The 26,253-nt window shown below is 45.1% G+C and overlaps 1 protein-coding gene across 1 annotated transcript; it reads left to right on the forward strand.

Annotated features, from left to right (window-relative positions):
- Positions 1-3,233: 3,233 nt before the first annotated feature.
- Positions 3,234-25,717, forward strand: KIF7 (kinesin family member 7). Its single transcript, XM_043980096.1, has 19 exons — positions 3,234-3,286; positions 4,324-4,673; positions 6,870-7,070; positions 7,560-7,965; positions 9,123-9,663; positions 10,847-10,969; positions 11,616-11,843; positions 12,469-12,587; positions 13,953-14,077; positions 15,160-15,312; positions 15,627-15,829; positions 17,358-17,555; positions 18,130-18,255; positions 18,455-18,631; positions 21,568-21,783; positions 22,922-23,128; positions 23,488-23,686; positions 23,788-23,934; positions 24,363-25,717. Exons 2-19 carry the CDS (start codon positions 4,346-4,348, stop codon positions 24,734-24,736), a joined length of 4,071 nt encoding a protein of 1,356 aa, XP_043836031.1. The 5' UTR covers positions 3,234-3,286; positions 4,324-4,345; the 3' UTR covers positions 24,737-25,717.
- Positions 25,718-26,253: the final 536 nt, after the last annotated feature.

Consider the following 26,253-nt stretch of genomic DNA (forward strand, 5'->3'; position numbering starts at 1 on the left):
GGTTTGTCTTTATTTATACAAATAGTGGTTAGTAGTCGTATTTATATAGTTCTTGTGTATGTATTGGCAGGTAAATTCCCATGTATTTTATACATTCTGTAGTTGTTTTAAATGAAATTTCTATCTCTTCCTGCTGGTTTTTAATTTAACTGAGGATTAAAGAAATGGCCTCTTCTCTCTTCTCCTCTCTGTAGTACATAACTTGGGAGATTTACATAGGCAATCTTCTCACAATCCTATTTTTTGTCGAAAGCCTATTTGATTAGATTTGCAAGACATCTGGCACATATGTTCTTATAGTCATTCCTCTGTTTCCTGACCTTGCTTCTATATTCTTGCCAGCCCCTGTCAGGTATACTCCATCTCTGGCCAAGAATCTTTCAATCCTATATTGTAAGCTGTGAGGCAGAAATCCAATTCTCATTCTCAGCACCTTCCTAGCCAACTATTCACTTCCCAAATTATTTTTTCTCTTCTCTTTTACCTTCAGTGAACAGTGGTGACAAAAGCACAGCCTGTGTGTGCCCCCCTTGGTCTTCAGTTTCTTGCTCGAGACTTTTTAATTACTGACAACACTTTTTAGGTTCCTTCAGGAAATGTTATTTGTGCCCATGAAAATCAGCAGAAGTTGGTGGTTGTTCTAAGTTTTTATGAGTCTTAGGTGCTTCTTTGTTATGACTTGGTTACATGTCCCAGGAAGATAATTAACCTATTAGGTTGACAAAACCTGAACAGGGAATGATCCACTACTGCTTCTGGATGATCTCTCAGCTCATGGCTTTTGTGGATATCCTAGATCATTCTTTGGAGTACAAGGAACAATAGTTTACTAAGCTCCTACTATGTGCCAGACACTGTCTTGAGCATTTTACAAATATTATCTTATTTGATCCTCATGCTGACCCTCTAAGTAGGCACGTGCTATTATGGTCCTCATTTTACAGTTGAAGAAATTGAGGCAGAGGTCAAGTGACTTGTCTAGGATCACGGAGCTAGTGTCTGAAGTCAAATTTGAATTCAGGTCTTGACTCCAGGACCAGAACTCTATCCATTTGTACCACCTAGCAGCAATCAATCTTCTTTTTCCTCTTCAGGAAGACCTTCAAATACATTTTAAAGTTTTCTTTGTACAAGTATGTCCTTTTCCTTCCCTTTCTCTGGTTTTCTTTAAGTGTCACCGCAAGGACCACCTTCTGTGTGAAGATTTCCTGGTTGTCCATCTCCTAGTATCTTCCCTACTCCCACTCTTCCTTCTCCCAATTTATCTTTTATTTGCTTTGTGTATGTTTTGTGTACACCTACATATGGGCTTGTCATCCTCCTCAGAATGTAAGCACTTTGAGGGCAGGACCTTTTTGTTTTTGTCCTTGTATCCCCAGTGCCTGGAACATAGTAGGCATTTTAATAATCACTTGATTGATTGATCTGTAAAAGATGGAATTAACTCAGGTCTTTGAAGCTCCATGATACTAATTTAGTTTTTTCTCAGGCCTTTTTGGGGGCCTGTTTTCCCTTGGATCCATGAGAAGCTTGTGAGAAAAACCTTCCTTTCAGCACTTTCTTTTACATTTCTTTACAGTAATAATACAAAACACTTTATATAAGTTATCTCATTCAAGCCCCTATCCCAGCCCTCTGAGGTAGGGGCTATTACTGAAAAGTTTAAAAAGTTGGGGAAATTGGGGCTAAAAGAAGTGTTTGGCCCAAGATCATGTTTGGCATGATTTGAACCACTTCCTCCTGATTCCAAGTCCATCCCTTTATTCACTGCACCATGTTTGTTCTTAGCACAAACAGCACCAATTAACATCTATTCACCCCTTATTTTTTCATGGCACTGTTGTTTTCTCGGACACTGAGGATACAAAGACCTGGGAAAGCCTTCACAAATAACCACTGCACTGCCCTTGTCTGACTGTGGCTCCTGACATGTAATGGGAACACCGGGGGAGAATCAAAGAATTTCCCAACCAGTAACTTGTGGAAAGAGGTTCTGGAAGGAATGCAGAGTTGTAACCCACTGGGCAGTTAGGAGGCATTGCCTTACTCTGGAATATCAAGTTTCCAACTGGAACCTCCTCCCCCCCAATTACTTATATTTTTAGTCTTGTCATGAAAATCCAACTATTTCTGGGGAGCCATTAGTACAGAATGCTCACATAGCAGAAGGGGATTGTGTGATGGGGAAGGCAATATGTGCTTTTAGGGATGCATGGTGTGTGTATGTGTGTGTGTGTGTGTGTGTGTGTTCCGAAGTGTGGAGAATCGTCTTTTCAGTGCCTGTTAAGACTGGTCTCCTTTACAGTTGCCAGGCCCCTCCCATGCTGGCTCCCTCCAGTCCTCTTCCGAATTCCCTCCCTACATCTTTCTTAGAGGAAGCTTAGGATAGTGGACAGATCACGGGATTTAGGGTCACAAAAGTAGTATCCAAGTCTTGGCTCTACCACTTGCTAGCTGTATGACCTTAGGCAAGTCACTTTTGGGGCATCAGTTTTCTCATCGACGTAGTTATGTTAATTGCCCTTTTCTCCCCTGCTTTTTAGATGCCCCCGAACCCTGCCTCGGTCCTCCAATTCGGTCTCCGCTCCCCACAAGGTTTGGCTTCCCCGAAGTGGCCCCCGAATTCTTGGGCCCGGCCAGCTCCCGCCTCCTGCATTCTCCTCCCTCTCTCTCCACTGTGGGCTGGGCCGAGGGATGGAGGGAAGGGGGGCGGGATTTTTTTAGGGTGAGGGGGACGAGATGACGGCATCAGGTTGCGCCGAGGCGACCCCAGGTCCCAAGTTTGACCGGCTGGACTGAGGAGGGGTTGAGGGCCAGTCCGGGAGCAGGTGGGGGTAGGGGCCGGGGGCCTGGGGCAGAAAGTCGAAGGGGGTCAGGGATGGGATGGTAGCTGCTTCTGCATCTCTGCGCCTCTTGCCGCGTACCAGGTCCAGGCTTTAATGGGGCACCGGGAGCCAGTAGGCTGATCAGCGCCTTCGTCCTGTCCTGGTGGGGGCTGCCCGTGGAGCCTCCTCCTGGCGCCCGCAGCTGCCCCTGGGAGTGGAAGGGCCACGTAGCCCTTGAGGGGCCGGTCCCGCCGGGCCAGCGAAGAGAGCTTTTCTTTCCTCCGCGCAGTCCCGGGCTGGCCCTGGCCCAGCTCCGCGCTGCTGCTTTGTAAAAGTTGGGGAAACTTCGAAACGGCCCGGCGGTGAGGAAGGAGCCCGGGTGCGGGAGGGAGCGGCGGCGCGGGGCTGCGGGGCCCGGCGAGCCCACGCGGCGGCCGCACTCGGGCTCCGGAGTCCTCTGGGTGAGCCCCCCTATTAACCCTTTCTGAAAGACGCGGGGCAGGGCCGGAGTAGGGGTGGGGGGGGAGGGAGGGGTGGTGCGGGGAGCGGGGGCGGGGCGGGGCGGGGCGGGCGGAGTTGCGGGTCCTTGGTGGGTTTTCCGGCCGGCTTTGGGCAGTTATTCCTGACCCGTGGAGTTCAGCCTACCGCACTGATCGGGTTCCCAAACAAAGTTCCATAAGAATAACAACCCCCTGCATTTCTATAGCGCTTTAAACGCCTCCCGGGGAAGAGGGGTACCAAAGGGCTCTGAACTTCGGTGCTACATTTTATCACGGACACATCTCTGTGACGTAGCTAGGACGGGATTGTAGTCAGTCTGGCTAGGACGGTAGTAACCTAGTTGCTACTGTTTGCAGCTTTAGGTGCAGTCAACTCTCTCTCTTTTTAACTGATGAATATTGTGGGGCTTCGTCCAATGCCAGGGGCTCTGAGGAGAAATTCCCATTTTATGTGTTAAAAGGATTCCTGTCTTGTTATCTTAACCTGTATGTAAAAAGAGAAACAGCCCTAGAGAAGTTTTCAGTTACATTTTATATCTTTTTCTAATGAACAAGAATTTTCTCTCCCTCTCACTACTCTCACCCTAGGAAAAAAACAAAACAAAATACAACCCCCCAACCCCCTTTGTAACAAATATGTAAAGTCAAGCAAAACAAATTCTCACATTGGCCGTGTCCAAAACTGTGTGTCTTATTCTGCATCCGGAGTCTATCACCTTTCTGTCAGGAGGTGGGAAGCATCCTTCATCATGGTTCCTCTCAAATCATGGTCATGGAGTTGGTTAAAGTTCTTAAGTTCATTCTAAAGAAGTTTAGTGACTTGTCTGATAGCAGATAAAAAGAAGAATCACTCCTAGAAACTGTATCTCCTATAGTGTTGCTCTTTTGCTGCAGGATGCATTAATTCAGCAAGCATTTATTAGGCTGCTGTGGGCAGGTACGCACTACATTGTTGGGTAATGGTAAGAAGCTTTTTTCTTCTCTCTTCTCTCCAACAGTGGGCTGTGCAAGGCCCTAACCATGGGACTGGAAGCCCCGCTTCCACCTAAGGCAGAGGAGACACCTGTGAGAGTGGCCCTGCGTGTTAGGCCCCTTTTGCCCAAAGAGCTGCTACATGGACATCAGAGCTGCCTGCAGGTGGAACCAGAGGAATGTCGGGTCATCCTGGGCCGAAACCGGGCCTTTGATTTCGATGTGGTGTTTGCAGAGACATCTGGTCAGGAAGTGGTGTACCAGACCTGTGTGCAGCCTCTCCTAGAGGCTTTCTTCGAGGGTTTCAATGTAACTGTATTTGCCTATGGTCAGACTGGCTCAGGGAAGACTTACACCATAGGAGAGGCCAGTGTTGGTGAGTGCTTTTGTTGGGGCAGGCCTATTTGTCCCTATTCCCGAGACACGGAAGCACTACATTCCCACATTTGCTGTACTGCCTCTCCCACTCCCTTCCTAGAGTTTTACTTAACAATATTTCACTCTCCTATCTTAATTCCTATGGAGAAGGGGGGAGGGGACATTCAAAGAAGCTTTCAATTGACTAACTGAATATTGATTAAAATATGAAATCTGGATATACATTTCAAACCCAATTCCCACCCAATTCTTGGTGCTGCTCTGGAGGGTGTTAGTTGTTTACATTCTCAATATGAATCAACGACATGATGTGATTGCTCAAAGTAATTATCAATCAATAAGTTTTAATTAAGGGCTCTTTGGGGAAGTTTCCCTTGTGGGTAAAGGGAGTGAGCACCTCTCTGGCTGCCCTAAAGTAGGGACTGTCCAGACTTTGTACCTGTCTGCTGAAGTTCTGAGATCCCCTGAATCTCTTGTACTCCCCATCAGCTTCCCTCCATGAGGATGAACAGGGAATCATTCCTCGGGCCATGGCAGAAGCCTTCAAGCTCATTAGGCTATATTAGTAAAAGTCTGGCATAAAGGGGCAGTTAGGTGGCGCAGTGGATAAAGCACTGGCCCTGGATTCAGGAGGACCTGAGTTCAAATCCGCCCTCAGACACATGACACTTACTAGCTGTGTGACCCTGGGCAAGTCATTTAATCCTCGTTGCCCCGCCAAAAAAAGGCAACAGTCACAGTATTGGAGGAGAGGAGCTATATATAGTTGGGATCCATGAACAGAAGGTGGGACTGATGGCCAGCTCCCTACCCCTGTTGAGAACACATCTAGAGAAACATGTTTGGTCTTAGGTGCCATGTTTTAAGGACAGTGAGAGGTGACAAGGATGGTGATGGATGTAGAAACCACGGCATATGAGGAGCTATAGGGATGGTTTACCAGGAAAGGGGAAATTTAGACGAGTACATGGAGACATAACAGGTGTCTTCAAATACTTGAGAGCATTTTGAGACTTGTTCTGTGATGCCCCTAAGGACAGAATTAGGACTAATAGAGGGAAGTTACAGAGAGGGGGAACTTGTCTTCATTTAAGGAGAGTAGCCAGATAATAACTTCCTTAACACACACAGTGGAGAGTTCTCCGTAGAGCCCCTGGCGTTGTTTGAAGCCCTCGGAGATTCATGTGCTTCTAGCACACAGGAAAAGGGTAGAAAGCTAGAAGCCAGTGAAAAATGGATAGAGGGAGGGGCAGCTAGGTGGTGCAGTGGATAGAGCACCGGCCCTGGATTCAGGAGGACCTGAGTTCAAATCCAGCCTCAGACACTTAAGCCTTCCTGCCTATGTGACCTTGGGCAAGTCACTTAACCCCCATTGCCTCACCAAAAAAAAAAAAAATGGATAGAGGCGACTATACTGAGGAATGCAAACAGTAACAACTAAAACTCAAGATGGAATAAACTGACTCATGAGGAATTCATACATGGAGGGGAAGGTTGGATAAGATGACCTCTAGCTATTAATATTTTATGGTTCCATTGCCAGATTTCTTTGACTGGTTTTACAGAATTTTTTTTCTCTTCCTCATTTCTTTTTTCTTTCCTTTAAAAAAATTATTGTTATAAAAGATGACCCACTGGGGGCAGCTAGGTGGCACAGTGAATAAAGTACCGACTCTGGATTCAGGAGGACCTGAGTTAAAATCTGGCCTCAGACACTTGACACTAGCTGTGTGACCCTGGGCAAGTCACTTAACCCTCATTGCCTCACAAAAAAACGAAACAAAAGATGACCCACTGGAAGGGGATAGAGAAAGGGTTATGGGGAGAAATCTAGATGTTGTAAAACCAAAATATATTCATAAAAATTTGTTATCAAATGGCCTCATACCCTTGGCCTACTATCAGCTCCTGTTCCAACCCTGAATTACTTCTGTTCGCAACCCTAAGTGCAGTCAGCTATAGCCCTTTTAAAACTGATTTCTTTCTTGCTTTATACTCTTTTTGTGGGTGCTGGAGGTATATGAATATGAATATTGTGGGTCTCTAAGCAATGTCAAGGGCTCTTTGGGGAAGTTTCCCTTGTGGGTAAAGGGAGTGAGCACCTCTCTGGCTGCCCTAAAGTAGGGACTGTCCAGACTTTGTACCTGTCTGCTGAAGTTCTGAGATCCCCTGAATCTCTTGTACTCCCCATCAGCTTCCCTCCATGAGGATGAACAGGGAATCATTCCTCGGGCCATGGCAGAAGCCTTCAAGCTCATTGATGAGAATGACCTGCTGGACTACACCGTGCATGTGTCCTACCTGGAGGTGTACAAGGAGGAGTTCCGAGACCTGCTGGAGGTGGGAACAGCCAGCAGAGACATCCAGCTGAGAGAGGATGACAAAGGAAATGTTGGTAAGAAGCCCTCTGTGATTCTCCTTGAGAGGAATCTCCTTTGGGACTCTTCAAAGGTCTGTTAGGATTGGTTGAGCTTTTCCTAGTTTTTCTGTTCCATAAAACAAGGTCTCCATGTTTCTTGAAAACATGTTATATCTCCCCTTGGGCATATTACATTGTCAGGTGCCACTGTGCTATGGGGAAGTAAACAGCAGAGAGTGATTTTAGGAACAACAGGGTACAAAGGGCCGTGCAGAGACGTCCTGATTTGGGGTTCTTTCTTAGCTTCTGTCCCTGTGGGCCAAATCCGTGTGTGTCTACTGCCCTTCTCCTGGCTTAATGAAGGGAACACCAGTCCGCTGTCATGAGCATGCCCCTGAATCTCATGGGGGAGGAAGGGGAGGTGGACCAGAACTGACCACCATTCTGGGGTCCTCACTTTCTTCATTTGGCTCCTACTAGGAACCTTCTTCCCTTGAAGTGCTAATGCAGTGTTTCTCTCCACAGTGCTATGTGGTGTCAAGGAGGTAGAAGTGGAGGGTCTGGATGAAGTGCTGAGTCTGTTAGAAGTGGGCAATGCTGCTCGGCACACGGGGGCCACTCATATCAATCGGCTGTCCAGCCGCTCCCACACCATCTTTACAGTGACCATGGAGCAGCGCCGAGGTGCCGGCCGCCTGCCTCGCCTTCCCTCTGTGGGTCCCATCTCTGGCCAGCTTCTCTCCTCCAAGTTCCACTTTGTGGATCTAGCAGGTTCTGAGAGGGTACTGAAAACAGGCAACACTGGTGAGAGGCTCAAGGAGAGTATTCAGATCAATAGCAGCCTGCTGGCACTGGGCAATGTCATCAGTGCCCTGGGTGACCCTCACCGCAAGGGCAGCCATATCCCCTACCGGGACTCCAAGATCACCAGGTATGTGTGAGCCTGTGTCTCTTCACCTTTGTCATGTCCAATGTGTCTGGGGAGGGACAATTCCATATCTGGCACGGGAAGGGCAGCCTGGGTTCTCTTCTGGTCCCTGGGGACATACCTGTGATGGTTGGGAATCAGATTCCATTTCTAGAAGCAGTTTTACCAATTGGTAATGAGAAATGCTACAATATAGTAGATAAAGAGCTGGCCAGGAAGATTTGGGTTTAAGCCCTGCTTCTGACACAGTCGATTTGAGTTTAAGCCTTGCTTCTGACACAATCAACTGGCTATCTGACCCTGGGCAAATCATGTATTGTCTCGGTGGAAATTCTCTTCTAAGGCATCTTTTGGGTCTTTCTTGGTTCTCTGAGACTACATAGTCTCTGTCTCCTGTCTCTGTCTCTTTGTCTCTCTCTGTCTCTTTCTCTCTCATTTCCTTGAGACCATGTGCTGTCTCTCTGGGAGACCACATGGGTCTTTTGAGACTTTTCTCCTGCTCTCACTAACTGGCATGCTGAAACTTTCTCTCTGCCTCCAATATCATGAGGCCTTAGACCATGAGGATTTAGGGAGACACGTGGTCAATCTTCTACTGGTATAATTCCGATAAATTAATAATATGCTTACTACCCCCCCCCCAAAAAAAGAAGGAAATTCTCTTAAGACTTTAAGTTGCTAAGAAGGTATCAACTTGGTTTGGAACAGGATGTTTGCTCATCCAGGAGTTCCCAATACTAATGAAATCACAGGTCTAGTCCCTATTCTTGTTTTGTTTTGTTTTTTTAGTGAGGCAATTGGGGTTAAGTGACTTGCCCAGGGTCACACAGCTAGTAAGTGTTAAGTGTCTGAGACTGGATTTGAACTCAGGTACTCCTGACTCCAGGGCTGGTGCTCTATCCACTGCACCACCTAGCTGCCCCCTAGTCCCTATTCTTAATGTTAATGGGCAGAAAATTAAAGTTACCATAGATGAGAGTGATAGAGGCAGGAGGTCTTTGGTTCCTGGACCTGAGATACTAAAGACCAAGGAGGTGATATGTTTCAGGGAATGGCATAAAGGGATCTTCAAATGTAGATGCTCCATTTTGTCCCTCATGGGCGACCAATATAGCTCATTATAATTGCAGCCCCAGTTACAATTGCCTGGTTCTCCACAGGATCTTAAAAGACTCATTGGGTGGAAATGCCAAGACAGTGATGATTGCCTGTATCAGCCCTTCTTCTTCAGATTTCGATGAGACCCTCAATACTCTCAACTATGCCAGCCGGGCCCAGAACATCCGCAATTGTGCTAGGGTCAACTGCCGGCGGGAACCAGAGCATGTGGAGGAGCTGCAGCTGCAGATCCGAAGCCTGCAGCGGGCCCTAGAGCAGCGGCACCGCTCAGAAACTCGCATCATCCACAGGCCTGAACCTGTACACCGCCAGCATCGTGCTCCAGAACTGCCCGCCCGCCTGGTAGCAGAGTGCGCCCGCTATCGGGCTTGCACCGACGCAGCCTACCACCTCTTGCTGGAGCTGCGGGGAGAAACAGGGTTGCCTGAAGAGATGACCCAGAAAGTTCGGGAATGGCTTTGTAGTGTGGAGGGGGAACGCAGTGCCCTGAGCTCTGCCTCAGGACCTGACAGTGGCATTGAGAGTGCCTCCACCAATGACCAGTGTTCCCGGGTGCTTGGGGCAAAACCGTCCAAGGCTCAGGTATGGCAGTAGGATAGTAAACACATGGGAAGTATGGCTGTTGGCCCCTTGGTCATTGACTATGGGTCCCTTTTTCAGGGCTAAAAGGAGGCACCATGGTATTGTGGAAAGAACATTGGACTTGGAGTCAGTGGACCTGGGTTTGAATACTAGCTCTACCATCTATTGCCTTTGTGACTCTGGGCAAGTCGTTTTGGTTCTTTTAGCCTCAGTTTCCTCATCTGTAAAATGAAAGAGTTAGAATACCTCAGGGGTTCTTATACTGGAATCTTTGAACTTGTTTTAAAAAATATTTTGATAGTTATATTTGAGTATAATTGATTTCCTTGATAATCCATTGTATTTTATTTTATGTATTTAAAAATATTATTTTGAGAAGGGCTCCACAGTCTTCATTAATGTGAACATGACACACAAAACATTTAAGAACCTCTAGGACTAGATGAATTCTAAGGTTCCCTTCATGCTTTAAATCCTATGATCCTAAATCTGTGCTGTGTGAGGAAAAGGTAATATCTGGGAAGAGTTAACTGAAATTGGGTTGAAGTGTACCTAAAAAGAGAAAAAGGTAATAGAGATGGCATGAGACCTAAAAGGTTCCTTCTGTGGCTTAGGAAGAGGCAAAGAATGCAACCTAGAAAGAGAAAGACAGAGACAGAGACAGAGACAAAGAGGAGAGAGAGAGAGAGAGCAAGAGAGGGGAAGAGGGAGAGACAGAGAGAGAGCAAAGGAAGAGACAGAGATAAAGAGGGAAGAAAGAGTGAGAGGGGAAAAGGGAGAGAGAGACAGAGAGAGAAGGGAGAGACAAAGGGGAGAGAGTAAGGGGGGAGAGAGAGAGAAGGAAGAGAGACAGAGACAAAGGGGAGAGAGTGAGAGGAACTAGAGATGGGAGGAGGAGGGGGAGAGAGAGAGAGAGAGAGAGAGAGAGAGAGAGAGAGAGAGAGAGAGAGAGAGAGAGAGAGAGAGAGAGAGAACGAGAGAGCGAGCAAATGCAATGCAGGCTTTAAGAGTAGAGAGGACAGGATAGGTGTGGGTAAAATGAGAAAAAGATGGGCTGTGTTTAGACAGTGAGTATAGATGGCAGAGGAATCTCCAGGAATTGCTTTCCTTTGGGGGAATGCACTAGGGAAAGAGATGCATGCAAGGACCCCTTTCCATAATATCATTTAAGTTTTTCTCCAAGGGCCATGAAGGAGGTGGGGAACAACAGCTGCTAAGCCTGCAGAGCCAAGTAGCCCGCCTGGAGGAGGAGAACAAAGACTTTCTGGCTGCCTTGGAAGATGCCATGGAACAGTACAAGTTACAGGTAGGGCTCCTTGCAGATTTATACCATGTATCACAGGGTCTGGCACAGAATGGGCACTTAAATATTTACTGACTGCGTGACTCAACATAAAGAGAATGTCAGCTTCTCCCAGTTCTTCAGGTGTTCAATCCCCAGTCATATCTAAAATGCATTTTGTATTGTTGGAACTTTTTGCATTCATTTCTATGGCCCCTTCCTGTTCTTGGTCAGTTAGCCTGGATTCTGGATGCTGAAAGCTATAGGTCTGAAACGCTATCTCCCACAAGCTTTGTACACACATATGGGTAAAGATAGAAGGTCATCAGTATTATCGCACATTGAATACCCACCATGGGTATGGTGACACCATGCATTTTATAATCTTGGTAAGTTGCTTTCTGTTAGCTTATAGTCTGTGAAGAACACTGGGTTTGGAGTCAGGAGGGACCTGTGTTCAAATATTGGCTTTGGCCTTTACTGTCTTTGTGACCCTAGGCAAGTCCCTTAGCCTCAGTGAGCCTGTTTCTTCATCTTTAAAATGGGGATAATCATCCTTGCATTTCTTACTTCATAAGTTTTGTGGGATTTACTCTGTAAACCTTAAAGCACTATATAAATGTTAGCCGTGATTGTTATTGTTACCATTGTTATTTCTAATGCATTGTAGAGTGACCGGCTTCGGGAACAGCAAGATGAGATTGTGCAGCTTCAGTTGCGTCTGGAAATGACCAGGCCTGGCTGGGGACCCACAGAATTACTGCAGGGCCTTCCTCTGGGGGACCACACCCTTCGGCCCCACACGGCCCCTCTGGAAGCAGTACGCTGTCATGCTCTTGGCATGTCTCCGACCCCCTTATTTCTTGAAAATGAGAATGGGAGAGCCCAAAAGGGAGAGGTAAGGGCCAGGGATGAGTGAGAAGAGCTGTGCTTTTTTACCAAGAGCTCTCTGCCCTGGCACTCAGAATGGCTTCACATCACAGGGTGGGGCTAGGTGTTGATTCTCAAAACAAGAGAACTGAAGAAAACTATCACATGGCAGAAGAAGAGGGGAGTCCCTTCTTTCAACCCTCATGGATTTCATCCTAGTCCAGCTCCAGTAGGGGGTATAAATTAGGGAACACGGCAGTGGACATTGCTCTGTAGCATCTGATCCCTCTACACCTCTTTCCTCCATCATTCTATTTTCCTAGCTGTGAAATGCTGATGGTTCTTTTTTGGAGCTGTCCCAGATAAAGGGGTGGGGTTTGACTAAAGTGGGGCTGAATATCACACAGGAAGCCAGCATTTGGCATCTCCTACCTCCCGTTACCTCTGTGGGTAGGTTTTTTCCTCCAGAAAGGGAGGAACCGGGTCTGTCCAATAGTCCCAACTTTGAAACTTACTTCTCAGGAGCTGAGGACTGGAGGCTAACAAAGCCTGTGAGAGGCTTTGTGCTGTAGGCTTATAGGACTAAGAAATGAGAATGGGACCCTCAAAAAACTTTAGGTTTGGCCTTTATACCTTACTTCTCCTTGGGGCAGCTGATTAACAGAAAGGAAAACATGGATGAGGGACTGGAAGCAGCAAGGTCTGGAGGTCATTCCTTTTCATCCTCAGAGGAAGAAGAAGAAGAACCCAAAAGGTCGTTGCATCTTCGAAGGTAAGCTGTAAGCAATTTCTTCTGGATGTTAACTTTTTTTTTTTTTTTTTGCAGGACAATGGGGGTTAAGTGACTTGCCCAGGGTCACACAGCTAGTAAGTGTCAAGTGTCTGAGGCTGGATTTGAAGTCAGGTACTCCTGAATCCAGGGCCGGTGCTTTATCCACTGTGCCACCTAGCCACCCCTAACTTTTTTTTGTAGGAACCTAGAAGCTCCCCTAGGCAGCAAGAAGTTAAAAGAGTCTTCTTGCCCTATGATTCTTTTTTTTTTTGGTGGGGCAGTTGGGCTTAAGTGACTTGCCCAGGGTCACACAGCTAGTAAGTGTTAAGTGTCTGAGGCCAGATTTGAACTCAGGTACTCCTGAATCCAGGGCTGGTGCTTTATCCACTGTGTCACCTAGCTGCCCCTTTATTAACTTTTAAATTACCCAGCATTTATTTTCTCTCCCTCTCTCTCCCTCCATCTTCCCCATGCAAAAAAAGAAAAAATAAAAAAAACCTCTCATAACAAATGTACATTAAGTGGGGACAGCTAAGTGGCACAGTGGATAAAGCACTGGCCCTGGATTCAGGAGGACCTGAGTTCAAATCCAGCCTCAGAAACTTGACACTTACTAGCTGTGTGACCCTGGGCAAGTCACTTAACCCTCATTCCCCCCCCCAAACCCCCCAAAATGTAAAACAAAATGTACATTAAGTCAAGCAAAATACATTCCTATATTGGCCATGTCCAGATATGTGTGTCTCCTTATGTATATTGAGTCCATCTCCTCCCTTGTGGGGAGGTGGAAAGCATCTTTCATTGTTGGTCTGCTGGGATCATGATTGTTCAGAATTCTTAATTCTTTCAAAGTGGTTGTTTTTATGGTGTTACTGACATTGGATAAATTGTCCCCTGGGTTCTATTCACGTCTGTCTGCATCAGTTCATGTCTTCTAAGGCTTCTCTGAAACTGCCCCTTCCATTGCATGTTACAGCACAGTGGCATTCCATCACATTCATATACACTCAGCCATTCCTCAGTTCAAGGGCACCCCTCAGTTTCCAGTTCTTTGCCACCCTTAGAAAAGCTAATCGGTTGTTCTTTTTTTTCCTTTCATTGTCTTCTCTTTCTTCTGGCAACTCCTTGGCTCTTCCTGGGATGCCATATGAGCATTTTTTGCCATATTCTCTCTCTAATCTACCATTACCTTTTCCCTGCCCTTTTCAGCAGCTTCCAGTGCTGAATGATGCCTTCAGTGACCTTTGACCCTTTGATGGAGGTCCTACTACCTTCAGAGTCTTTAACTCTAACCCTTGTTGTTCCTTTGAATGGCCACAGTTGTGGGTAGAAAGGGTGTCTGCTTTTCTGGGTCCTGCCCTCTAGAAATGGCATTGGGAGCTGGAGCAAGAAGGAAGCCGCTATCCAATGGCATGGAGAACCTCATGGAGAGAATAAAAGCTTGGAACTTAACCTAGAGGAGCTGGAGACTGCTGCTCATATGGCCAGAGGTGGGTGGAGCTCTCAGCATTGCAATTGGCAATACCAACCCTAACCCCATTTCCCTGCCCCGGCCTTCTTGTCTCACCAGGAGCATCCTAGGCAGAGGACACTCCAGCTCTGTTTTGCTTGGGGCGGGGGAAGCCCTCTGCATAAGACTTAATGTACTGAAATATAGTTTCTCAAATCGATTCTTTTGAGCAATAAGACAACTTTCTCCTGGTCTCCTATTCCACCACCACCACCCCAACCCCAGCCAAGTATACACTCTGTCTTTTCCTGGAACATGATGTTTGATTTCTAAGTTGGAAACTGTCACAAGGAAAGGAAGGACATATCACTTCTGCTCCCTTTTTCTCTGGCTGCAAAATGGGGGGGGGGGCGGAAATTCTCCTTGGGGAGTGACACCCTTCCTCCTAGATTACAGAATCAACAAGTTTGAGTGTCATCTTCCTCATTTTACAGATGAAGAAACTGAGGTCCAAACTGGTTAAGTGACTTGCCCAGAGTTATATGGGTAGTAAGTGTCTGAAGTACAATTCAAACTCATGTTTTCCTGACTCCAGGTCCAGGGCTCTATCCATTGTATTCCTCTTTCTCCTTAGGAGTTCTTAACCTTTCTTGTGTCATAGACCCCTTTGGGAACCCTTCTCAGAGCAATGCTTAATGCATAAACTTAAATACATAGGACTTCAAAGGAAACGAATTACATTGAAATAAAGATATAATTTTTCCCCAAACGAGTTTAGATACCCTCTGAAATTATGAAGCATAGGCTTCAGAACCTCTTACCTAGATGAAGGGTCAGCCCCCTGGAAGCAGGGCAGGGTGGCTCAGAGAGCCTTTTTCAGACCCCAGGAAACATTCTCACCTTCTACCCCAAAGCCATTGAATCCTTGGGGAGAAGGTAGGAATGCTTGGGAGAAACAGAAGCTGCCACAAGTCTGTTCTTCTCCCTCCCTCAGACCTCTTGTATCTTCCTCACACTTGGTGCTGTTAAACTCATGAGTAGCTGTCCCTGTCACCCTTTCCCCTACTCCCCTAAGCAACCCTGGAGACAACTTTGAGTATCTGTCATCTTGGGTTGTTACAGCAGCTGGTGGGAGAAAGGAATCAGCTGGTTGTGGACAAGGCCCCTCTGTCAAGGCCTCAGAGTGGCGTCTGGCACAGGCCCAGCAGAAGATCCGGGAGCTGGCTATTAACATTCGTATGAAGGAAGAACTGATCGGAGAGCTAATCCGAACAGGTGATCAGGTGGCTTGGGATCCCTCTTTCATTGCTCCTGAGTACCGGGCAGCTCAGATAGACCCCCCCAAAAATATAACTCCCTGACGTGTTTGGTCCTCATTTCCCTTCTTGGTGATCCCACAGAGGGGTTCAATTTCTTGTCCCAAGGGAGAATCTTCCTATAGATTTGCTTAGTCCTAGGAGTTGTTTCTAGGGATTGGGGAAAACATACATTCCCCTAGACAAGACACTGAGGTGATGGGTGATAAAGATGGTCAAAGCTGGGTCCTCCCACCCCAAACCATGACATCTGTCCACACTGTGGGCTTCTAGGGAAGGCAGCCCAAGCCATGAATCGGCAGCATTGCCAGCGGATTGGGGAGCTGGAGCGAGAAGCTGATCGGGTGCGGGCAGAGCTGAATGAAGGCCAAAGACAGCTTCGGGAGCTGGAGGGAAAGGAGTCCCAGGACCCTGGGGAGAGATCCCGGCTGCAGGAATTCCGCAAGAGAGTTGCTGCTGCCCAAAGCCAAGTACAGGTTGGTGTTCTGAAGGGTATTGGTAAGTCCCATGAAGCAACAGTAAGGAGGAAACTCTTTGCTGATTACATTTTGATTCCCAAGTAAAAGGTTATTTGGAGTCTGGAAATTTGGTCTCTGATCATAGATTTCACCATGTTACTTTGCAAAGTTGCTATTCCTTCTTGCCTTAGCTTCTTCATCCACTTAATAATGAATCTCTTCTGTCCTCCCAGGTCTAAAGGAGACCAAAAATTTTATAAGAAGATGCAGCTGTATAAACAGTGTTGATTATGAGGAAAGAGCTTTGTAGACTTTAAATACCTGTGAATTATTATTTTCATTATTATTATTATGAGGGTATAATGTATTTTTTTGTTTGTTTTTTTAGTGAGGCAATTGGGGCTAAGTGACTTGCCCAGGGTCACACAGCTAGTAAGAGTTATGTGTCTGAGGCCGGATTTGAACTCAGGTACTCCTGACTCCAGGGCCGGTGCTCTATCCACTGCGCCACCTAGCTGCCCCTGGTATAATGTATTTTTTAAGCATCGAGTCTAACTATTTTAAGCCGCTAACAGATTGGAAGTTGAGAAGTGGTTTCTGCCTTATAGATAAGGAGGGAAGAGGGGGAGACTTGGATGATAGGTGAAACAAACTATGCAGCATCTGAGGGCCTTTGTTATCCAAAGAAGGGTGGAATGGCCAGGGGACAACTTTCTGGGGTGGGTATAATAGGGGGCTTAGATTTATATAGTGCTATAAAGCAAAGTTTCTTAAACTGTGGGTTGTGACCCCATATGGGGTTGTGTAACTGAATGTGGGGTTTGCAAAAAATTTGGCAACAGTAAAAGTTCATTATACCTATTTTATGTACCTATATACCCATGGTTGTGTAAAAATTTCTCTGGCAAAAAGAGATTGTGAGTTGAAAAAGTTTAAGAAGCCCTGCTATGGAGCAGCAAAGGGCAGCTAGGTGGCACAGTGAATAGAGCACTGATCCTGGAGTCAGGAAGACCTGAGTTCAAGTGCATTGTGCCACCTAGCTGCCCAAGCATAACCAAGATTCAATAGGGCAGTCTCGGGGCAGCTAGGTGGTGCAGTGGATAGAGCACAGGCCCTGGAGTCAGGAGTACCTGAGTTCAAATCCAGCCTCAGACACTTAACCCTTACTAGCTATGTGACCCTGGGCAAGTCACTTAACCCCAATTGCCTCACCAAAAAAAAAAAAGATAAATAAGTAAGTTTCTGGGGCGGCTAGGTGGCGCAGTGGATAAAGCACTGGCCCTGGATTCAGGAGTACCTGAGTTCAAATCCGGCATCAGACACTTGACACCTACTAGCTGTGTGACCCTGGGCAAGTCACTTAACCCCCATTGCCCTGCAAAAAAAAAAATAGGGCAGTTTCCTGATTCCATGTTTATGTTATTTCCATTATACTTTGCTGCACCTCTACGAATGTGGCATCTCCATGGACCCACTAGTTCCATGGTGCCAGGAAGGTGGCTAGCCTGAGTTTTGGGGCTGCTGACTAATCTTTCTATTGGCATAGGTCCTGAGGGAGAAAAAGCAGGCCACGGAACGTCTAGTGTCACTGTCAGCTCAGAGTGAGAAGCGAGTACGGGAACTGGAGAGGAATGTGCAAGTCATGCGTCAACAACAAGGGCAGCTGCAGAGGCGGCTTCGGGAGGAGACAGAGCAGAAAAGGCGTCTGGAGACAGAGATGCATAAGAGGCAGCACCGAGTCAAGGTCAGGGGCTTTGAGGTTTGGTGCCATGAATCTGGAAGTCAGGAGCTGGTGATGAGGCTGGGATAGTGAGGTTGGGCATGGTCCATGGAGACTTAGAAAGTGAAGAACTCAAGACAAAAGCCTCCAGGGGCGGGGGGGGGGGGCAGCTAGGTGGTAAAGTGGATAGAGCACCGGCCCTGGATTCAGGAGGACCTGAATTCAAATCTGGCCTCAGACACTTAACACTTACTAGCTGTGTGACCCTGGGCAAATCACTTAACCCCAACTGCCTCACCCCCCCCCCAAAAAAAAAAGCCTCCAGGGACATATTTCTGAGAAGCAAAGCGAGGCAGCAGGAGCTAGGTTGGGCAAAAGGGAGGAGTCAGAACAGTTGAGAATATGGGTGGTGGGGCTTCCTTCACATACAACATACCCGGGCTAGGGTGAAACCCTCCCCTTCGATGCTAGGGTGCCGTTACTGGAAAATCCTAGAGGAAAGAAGTAGCCTTGTAAACAGCATTGTTCTCTGGTGTCTCACCTACTGATCTGTTCCAATCCCTTTCTCTTGGCTTTCTGGCTCTGGTCCTTCCTTTAGGAGTTGGAGCTCAAGCATGAACAGCAGCAAAAAATCTTGAAGATTAAGACAGAAGAGATTGCAGCCTTCCAGAGGAAGAGGAGGAGTGGGAGCAATGGTTCCGTGGTCAGTCTGGAGCAGCAGCAGGTACCTGTGGTTAAGAGGTTGTTGGGGAGGCCTTCACTGACCCCCTCTACTGATAAAGTCACGTCCTGAGACTCAGGGACCTTGGATTGCACTTCAGAATTCTTTGGAATTGTGATCCCAAGGAGGTGAATGAGAGCTGATGACCAGCTGGATTGAGAAAGAAGTGTGAATTGATATGGTCTAATATCTCTTCCCTTAGAAGATTGAGGAACAAAAAAAGTGGCTGGACCTGGAAATGGAGAAGGTCTTGGAGCAGCGGAGGGCTCTGGAAGAGCTGGGGGAGGAACTGCGCAAGCGGGAGACTATTCTGGCTAAGAAGGAAGCTCTGATGCTGGAAAAAACTGGGCTCGAGAGCAAGAGACTTCGATCTAGTCAGGTGAGCATCATCAGGTCAGGGACATCAGGAACAGGAAGAAGGCAGTGGCCATCATCTCTCAGGAGAGAGAGAAGTTAGAGAAGGCTCGCTAATTGGGGATTCCTACATAATCATCAGGAAGATGCTCAAGGACCAGATTTTTAAAGAAACCTATGTTTTCATATTCAAATTCAATTAAAATACTTATTTGATACCTGTTGTGTACACTGATCTGAGTTCCATAGGATAAGTAGAAAATCTGATCTTTTCCCCAGGAAATCTATAGTGTGGTTGAAGAAATGCCCAAGAGACAATCAAATACAAAAACCAGGCAGCATGTGATCAAGTATTAAAATGTATAGACAATGGGTACTTTTTTTTCTTTCTTTCTTTCTTTCTTTCTTTCTTTCTTTCTTTCTTTCTTTCTTTCTTTCTTTCTTTCTTTCTTATGGGGCAATGAGGGTTAAGTGACTTGCCCATGGTCACATAGCTGGTGTCAAGTGTCTGAGGCTGGATTTGAACTCAGGTCCTCCTGAATCCAGGGCTGGTGCTTTATCCACTGCGCCACCTAGCTGCCCCAGACAATGGGTACTTATAGTGGGTATTTATACTATGGTATAGAAGTACTGGATTTGGAGTTAGAAGATCTGAATTTGAATCCCAACTCTACCACTTTGAGTCTCAATTCTTCTGTAAAATATTGATACATCATAGCTTTTGTGAAAATCAAATGAGATAATGAATGTAAAGTGCTTTGTAACCATCAATGGCTGTATAAATGTAGGTCATCAATTTCTGTTTATAGGACAAAAATCTACTACCAAGCTATTAAAATTTTTGCTATTTGTGCTAATCAACCAAGATCCACCATCTTGCCCTCTCACTCTATTCCTCCCCCACCCCACATTGAGAACACAAGAAAACCAAAACCCACTATAAATATGTATAGTCATGACCAAATTGGCCATGTCCAAAAAAAAATTATCTTATTCTGCATTCTTATTCCTTCACTTCTCTATCAGGGAGTAGCATGTTTCCTCATTTGTTCTCTGTAATCTAAGTTGGTCATTATATTAATAAGAGTCCAGCAAAATAGTATTCCATCACATTTAGATACCATAACTTGCTTATCCATTCCCTGATTTATGGGTGTCTTCTCACATTCCCACTCTTTTCCACCTCAAAAAGAGCTATATTTTTTTACATCCGTAGAGTTGGTTTTGCTTAAGACTAATTCCTCTCTTAGTTTATCCTTATCATTGTTCATTCGTATTTTTTTGTGTTTCTCTTTGCTTGAATTTCTTTCTTTCTTTTTTTTTTTTTTTTGGCAGGGCAATGAGGGTTAAGTGACCTGCCCAGGGTCACACAGCTAGTAAGTGGTGTGTCTGAGGCTGGATTTGAACTCAGGTCCTCCTGAATTCAGGGCCAGTGCTCTATCCACTGCGCCACCTAGCTGCTTGAATTTCAAAGTTTCTCAGCTCTGGGTTTTTCATCAGGAATTCTGAGATATCCTCTATTTCATTAAAGGTCCATTTTCTCCTCTGTAGCATTATAATCAGTTTTAGTAGCTAAGTTATTCTTGGCTATTAAGTCCACATCCTTTGCCTTCTGGAATATCATATTCCAAATTCTTTGCTCCTTTATGGTGGTGGCAGCTAAATTCTGTGTGATCCCAACTGGCTCTTCAGTACTTGAATCATTTCTTTCTGACTGCTTGCAGTATTTTATTCTTAGACCTGGGAAGGTCTGGATTTTGGTTGTGATGCTTCTGGGAGTTTTCATTTGGGAGTTTCTTTCAGAAGGTGACTGGTGGATTCTTTCGATTTCCACTTTTGTCCTGGCACAGTTTTCTAAAAGAAAAAGAGTTCTTGACATTTTTTTTTTTGGTTGTAATGTTCACATAATATAATGATGCTTAATTTTTCCTCATTGATCTGTTTTCCAGGTCAGTTAATTTTTGCTGTTATACACTGGATCTGTGACCTGGAACTAGGTAATGGGTGACAGAGCTGCCAGTTGGTACTTGTCCCCTTTGCAGTGCCCCAAAATAGGTTTGAGGGTTCCCTATATGTGTCTGGAAATTCCTCTTACCCTGGTGCTCAGCTTTTCCCTGGGCCCTGGACACAGTACTCTGGGCACTGTGTGTTCCTAACCCAATCCAGTCCTCAGTGTATGCAGACCTCTTTTTTATCTCCCTATCTGGGCCAAAGGACTCATGGTAACTTTTTTTGTAGTATTTCTCCATCAGAATTCTTCCTTGCATATTTTCCAGATCTTTTTGGAGGAGTCTGTGGTGGGGAGCTCATCACACTGGTTTCTACCACTACCCCATCTTGGCCCTACCCTATTGAACTATTTCTTAAGACTGATAGAGTGACAAGGTCTTTATATATATATATATATATATATATATTTTTTTTTTGTGAGACAAGGTCTCTATTACTCATCACACTGTTCCCATAGTAAAAACTTCAGTAGATCCCTACTTATATCAACAAATTCTTTCGTCTGATTTTTATGACTTTCCAGTCTGACCTCACCTTACCTAGCCATTTCTTTTTACTCCACCGTGTGCACTGTCTAGTTTAATTAAATGTTTTTCTCATGTCCCACCAAAGACTCATTCCTACCTTTGTGCCTATGTTTATATTCCCCTGTTATATCCTTCCTTTGTTTACATGCTATTCATTCTGTAAGGCCCAGCTTCAGTTCTACTTTCTCCATGAAGTTTGTCCTAATTCTTCTAGCTGTCATTGGGCTTCCCCTTTCTTGAACTTAGTCTGAAGCACACTACTTAGTACTTATACTACCTTTCATTGTTTGCTATTGTTGCATGTGTGTCCTGTATGCCACCTAAATTCCTAGCTTCCTAGGAATAGGGAACAGTGTCTAGTCTAGTAAGTGCTTCTCTCTCTCTCTCTCTCTCTCTCTGTCTCTCTCTCTCTTTCTCTGTGCAGGCACTGAATGAGGACATTGTGCGAGTATCAAGTCGATTAGAGCATTTGGAAAAAGAACTGTCTGAGAAAAGTGGGCAGCTCCGGCAGGGCAGCGCTCACAGCCAGCAACAGATACGTGTGGAGATTGACAACCTGCGACAAGAAAAGGACCTGCTGCTTAAACAGCGACTAGAGATTGATAGTAAACTGAGGCAGGGCAACCTGTTATCCCCAGAGGTATTGTTCTGCTTGCACTTGAGCCCTCCCAAGCCCATGAATCTCCTTGTAGAATGATGTATCCCAGGCACCAAAGTTCCTGACATCCTTCCAATTGCTGGACCTTCCCCATTTATCTTGAGGCAAAACTAGATTAGAAATAATGAAATCAAACTTTTATGGTTTCTGAAAATCTTTGAGCGGAGGCTGGATGACCACTTGTCAGGACTATTATAGAGGAAAATTCCTTCCAGCTCAGCTTGATTATAAGAGTTGATGGTACATTTTGTGCATAGTCTCATCTATCTTCTTCATGAATAGAGTATTTAAGAACACAATCTAGGATTATGGAATATGGAAAGAGCAGTGCATGGGATGTCAGGAGCCTGGAGACTTAGGTTCTAGTTCTTGCTGGTTTACCTTTCTGAGTCTGTTCTGTCATCTATAAAAAACTAGAGGGTTGGACTTTGTGATCTCAGAGATCATTCTAGCTCTGAAATTCAATGATTCTATGCAACTCAAATTAAAAAAAAATTTTAAAAATTTTTTGCAACTCAATTTTGCACATGGGCTAATTTAGTAGTCATTGATGGTACATTTAAAGTACCACACTAGGTTTTCCCCCTATTAATAAGGTGGCTTTCCTTGTAACCCAGTCATTTGTTTACTCAGGGAAGATCAATTAATTGTAATAAATCATCTTAAAGCCAGGCTGGCAAATTAGTCACAAGGATGAACACAGTACATTTGTAAGTTATCTGAACTTTTCTTGTATTTGTTATTTTGAATTATTGATAGCAGTGGTTCCAATAGTATACTCCAAGAAACTTCTCAAACAATACATGGAGTTCTTGCCATTGGGCTGGGCTCATGACTGAAATATTCAGTTTGATGGAAATGGGCATCATCTCTCTTTACACACTGATGATACAGGGACAGGCACCAAGGGATTGTTGGTTCCCCTGTTCTTGCATTCTTTAGTCTCTAGCAGAGGTCAGAGCTATATTTTGATTTTTAAATCAAATATTTACTATTGCCCATGCCAAAATAGGCCCTGCATAGAATAAATTTGTATGTGTGTGATCTACTCAGTACCTGGCACACGGCATAAGCTTAATATACATTACTTCCCCAAGAGTCAGTGTCTGTGTCCCCATAGGAGGAAAGGACTCTATTCCAGCTGGATGAGGCTATTGAAGCTCTGGATGCAGCCATTGAATATAAGAATGAGGCCATCACATGCCGTCAGCGGGTGCTACGAGCCTCAGCCACTATGTTGTCACAATGTGAGATGAACCTCATGGCCAAACTCAGCTACCTCTCTTCCTCAGAGACCCGGGCTTTGCTATGCAAGTATTTTGACAAGGTAGGCAACTACCTCAAACACTACCATTTCTTATCTGACCTTTGATTCTATGAGACACTAAAAAGGCATCAAAGAATAGCTAATTTCTTTGGTGAGTCTGAACGTAGAATAAACCACAATCTGCAGGGATTCCTTAGCCCTCCCTTCTCCATGAAACCCCTTTTCACCTAAACCCAGTGCTGTCCATAGGCCGAAGCTGAGTGCCATGTCTTCACTGCTATCCTTTCTTTCTGACCAACGTGAGATGGTCCCTGTCTAGATTTCACTTAGATTTTGGGCCTCCAGGGACAAAGCTATGAGCCTCAAAAGAGCCTCAGGGCTTGATCAGCTGGTAAGGCAAAGCCTGGGATTTGAGACAGGTGGTAACACTTCGGGAAGAACAGCACCAGCAGCAAATCGCCTTCTCAGAACTTGAAATGCAACTGGAGGAACAGCAGAGATTGGTGTACTGGCTGGAGGTAGCTGTGGAACGGCAACGACTAGAGATGGACCGCCAGCTGACCCTGCAGCAGAAAGAGCATGAGCAAAACATCCAACTCTTGCTCCAGCAGAGCCGAGGTAATGCCCATTTCATTCACTATGAATTAGTATGATCCTTTTTCATTATCTCTGTATCTCCTCCCATGGCTCTTCCTACACACCTTGATTCTTATATCCAGAGCACCTGGGTGAAGGACTAGCAGGCAGCAAGAGGCAATATGAAAATAGGATCCAAGCTCTGGAGAAAGAACTGGGCCGATACATGTGGACAAATCAGGAATTGAAGCAGAGGCTGAATAACTTGAATTCCACAGGCCAGAGCAAAGGTAAAGTTTATAGTCGATTGCCCATCTCGATCATCTTAATTTCCCTTTGGGATGTTAAATAACTTATCATAGGTGGATTCTCATTAAGCTTAGCTACCAGCCTCACAAATTCTGAAGTGGGAAGGAACAGAAAATAGAACTCCACGCAAAGGCTGGATGACTATTTGTTAAGTATATTAGAGTGGAAATTCCTTTGTGTAAGTATTGGACTAGAAGGCCACTGGTGTCCCTTCCAACTTTCAAGTGACGGGAATATCTCACCAGCAAATTTGAGCTGCTTCTAATTCTGCTCATTTTTTTGCCCCTCGAGACATCAAGGCTGGAGGAGCCATCTTCCTCACCTTGGCAGTGAGATCACCTCTATGTTATAATTATGAGACTAAGTGTCCTGATATCGACTCTTGACAAAGTTGTGTTCTTGGTGACAGGAGGGGAGAAGCGGACTGTGTGCACTGAGAACAGAGCATCTTTTGCTGCTGGAATGGAAGAGGAGACTGTTGCAGCTTCTGAGCAGCTCTGGCAGGCATCACTTAGTGAGGGAACTCCTAAGGCCAGGGAAGAGATTCGAGACTTAGTGCATGCACCATTACCATTGACATGGAAGCGCTCATCCCTGTCTAGTGATGAGCAGGGTTGCTTAGAGGAGCTCAGGCAGCGAGAAGTATCTGAGCCCCTACTTGGAAGGATGTTGCCTATGAGCGAACCACTTCTGCCTCGACACCTGGGCCCTTTGCCCAAGTCAAGAAGAGAGTTACGAAGAGCCAGTCAAGGGATGATTGATGTTAGGAAAAACCCAGTGTAGACAAATTCCAGCACCTGCCTCAGAAGTTGAGATTTTTATGTGAATGGTGTTGCTCCAGTGGACAGAACTATGCTATTCAATGATCAGTGAACTGGTGGTCTACTGAAGGATGCTAATGCTCAAAGGTACATGTCTATTGGAAGCTAATACCAGCCTGTGGGATTTCAGTGATAATATATGCAGCTGAGATTGAGGACCTTGTAAATGTATTTAAAAAGTATGTTTATTATAATTTTGTAATAAATAAGCTTTAAGGTGAGTTTTAAGAACCAAGGAATGAGTTTGTAAAGGAATTTCAGCTTCTATTTTTATCAGGATGACTAAAGCAATGACACAGAGGAGGGGAAGGGAGTACCTTTGATTTAATTTGATATAACCAGCACAAAGGAAGCTATTTAGGAAAACCCACTTCCTTAATTGACACTTTCAGCCTAGGTAAAGATAGTCGAGTATAATAAGCAAAGTATTGAGAGTATGGGGCTAAATAATCTAGGGTCTAAGTTCTCTTTCAACCCACACCACTGATTTAGTAGCAAATATATCCATAAACTGAAAAAAAGTAATGTTGTCTTATCCCTGAGATAAACTGTTTTGAATTCATAGGCATTTTTCTGAAAGGCAGAAAGTAGTAAGATGTTTCAAAACATGGAAATATTACTTTAAAAAATCTTATTCTAAAAAAAAAAAATCTTATTCTGGAAAACATACCCTTAATGACAAGTAAAGAAGTTTATACTTGGATGATGGTCACAACTGACTCAGGCTAGTCATGGCAAGGATTAGAAACCTGGTAGAAATAAAAGCTTATGACATTTTATATGTTCTCATTTGATGGTCATAGCTCTGTTTGATAGAGTGCTATTCCCAACATACACACTCAATTGGGTGGAGTAATCTCTCTACCCCTGCAGGAAAATAGGAGGAGAAGGGGATAAAGAGAGAGGGGCAAAAGAAGGAAGGGCAGATTGGAGGAGGGGACAAATCCCTTTTGAAGAGGGATAGGATGAAAGAAGATGGATAATAGAATAAATATAATGGGGAAGGGAAGAGGATGGAAGGGAAACAGTTAACAATAGTAATCATGAAAAAGAAAAAAGGGAGAAAAATTGTACAAAAAATATTTATAGCAACTCTTTGTGGTGGCTAAGAATGGAGAATCAGGAATGTCCATCAGTTGAGGAATGACAGAAGAAGCTTTGTTATATGATTGTGGTGGAATGGTATTGTGCTATAGGAAATGACAAACAGGATGATCCCAGAAAAACCTGGAAAGACTAATGAACTGCCGTATAATGAAGTGAGCAGAGCTGGGAGGACATTGTGCATAGTGACAGCAGTACTGTTCAATGAGCAATTGTGAATGACTTAACTACTCTCAGCAATGCAATGATCCAAGACAATCCCAAGGGACTAATGATGAAGCTTACTATCCACCCCCATAGAAAGAACTGATGAAAAGAGCACTTGTGGATTGTACATCTATAACCTGGTTGCTGTCTTGTGAAGGGGGGAGGAAA

Source organism: Dromiciops gliroides, chromosome 2 (assembly GCF_019393635.1).
Source record: "Dromiciops gliroides isolate mDroGli1 chromosome 2, mDroGli1.pri, whole genome shotgun sequence".
NCBI lineage: Eukaryota > Metazoa > Chordata > Mammalia > Microbiotheria > Microbiotheriidae > Dromiciops > Dromiciops gliroides.

What these genes read in the sequence shown, in the direction of transcription:
- KIF7 (XM_043980096.1), top strand. Translation starts at nt 4,346, where the DNA reads ATGGGACTGGAAGCCCCGCTTCCACCTAAGGCAGAGGAGACACCTGTG. An exon ending in CTGCCCAAAGCCAAGTACAG is followed by an intron (nt 15,830 to 17,357) that starts GTTGGTGTTCTG and finishes CTATTGGCATAG; the next exon opens with GTCCTGAGGGAGAAAAAGCA. An exon ending in GCAACCTGTTATCCCCAGAG is followed by an intron (nt 21,784 to 22,921) that starts GTATTGTTCTGC and finishes GTGTCCCCATAG; the next exon opens with GAGGAAAGGACTCTATTCCA.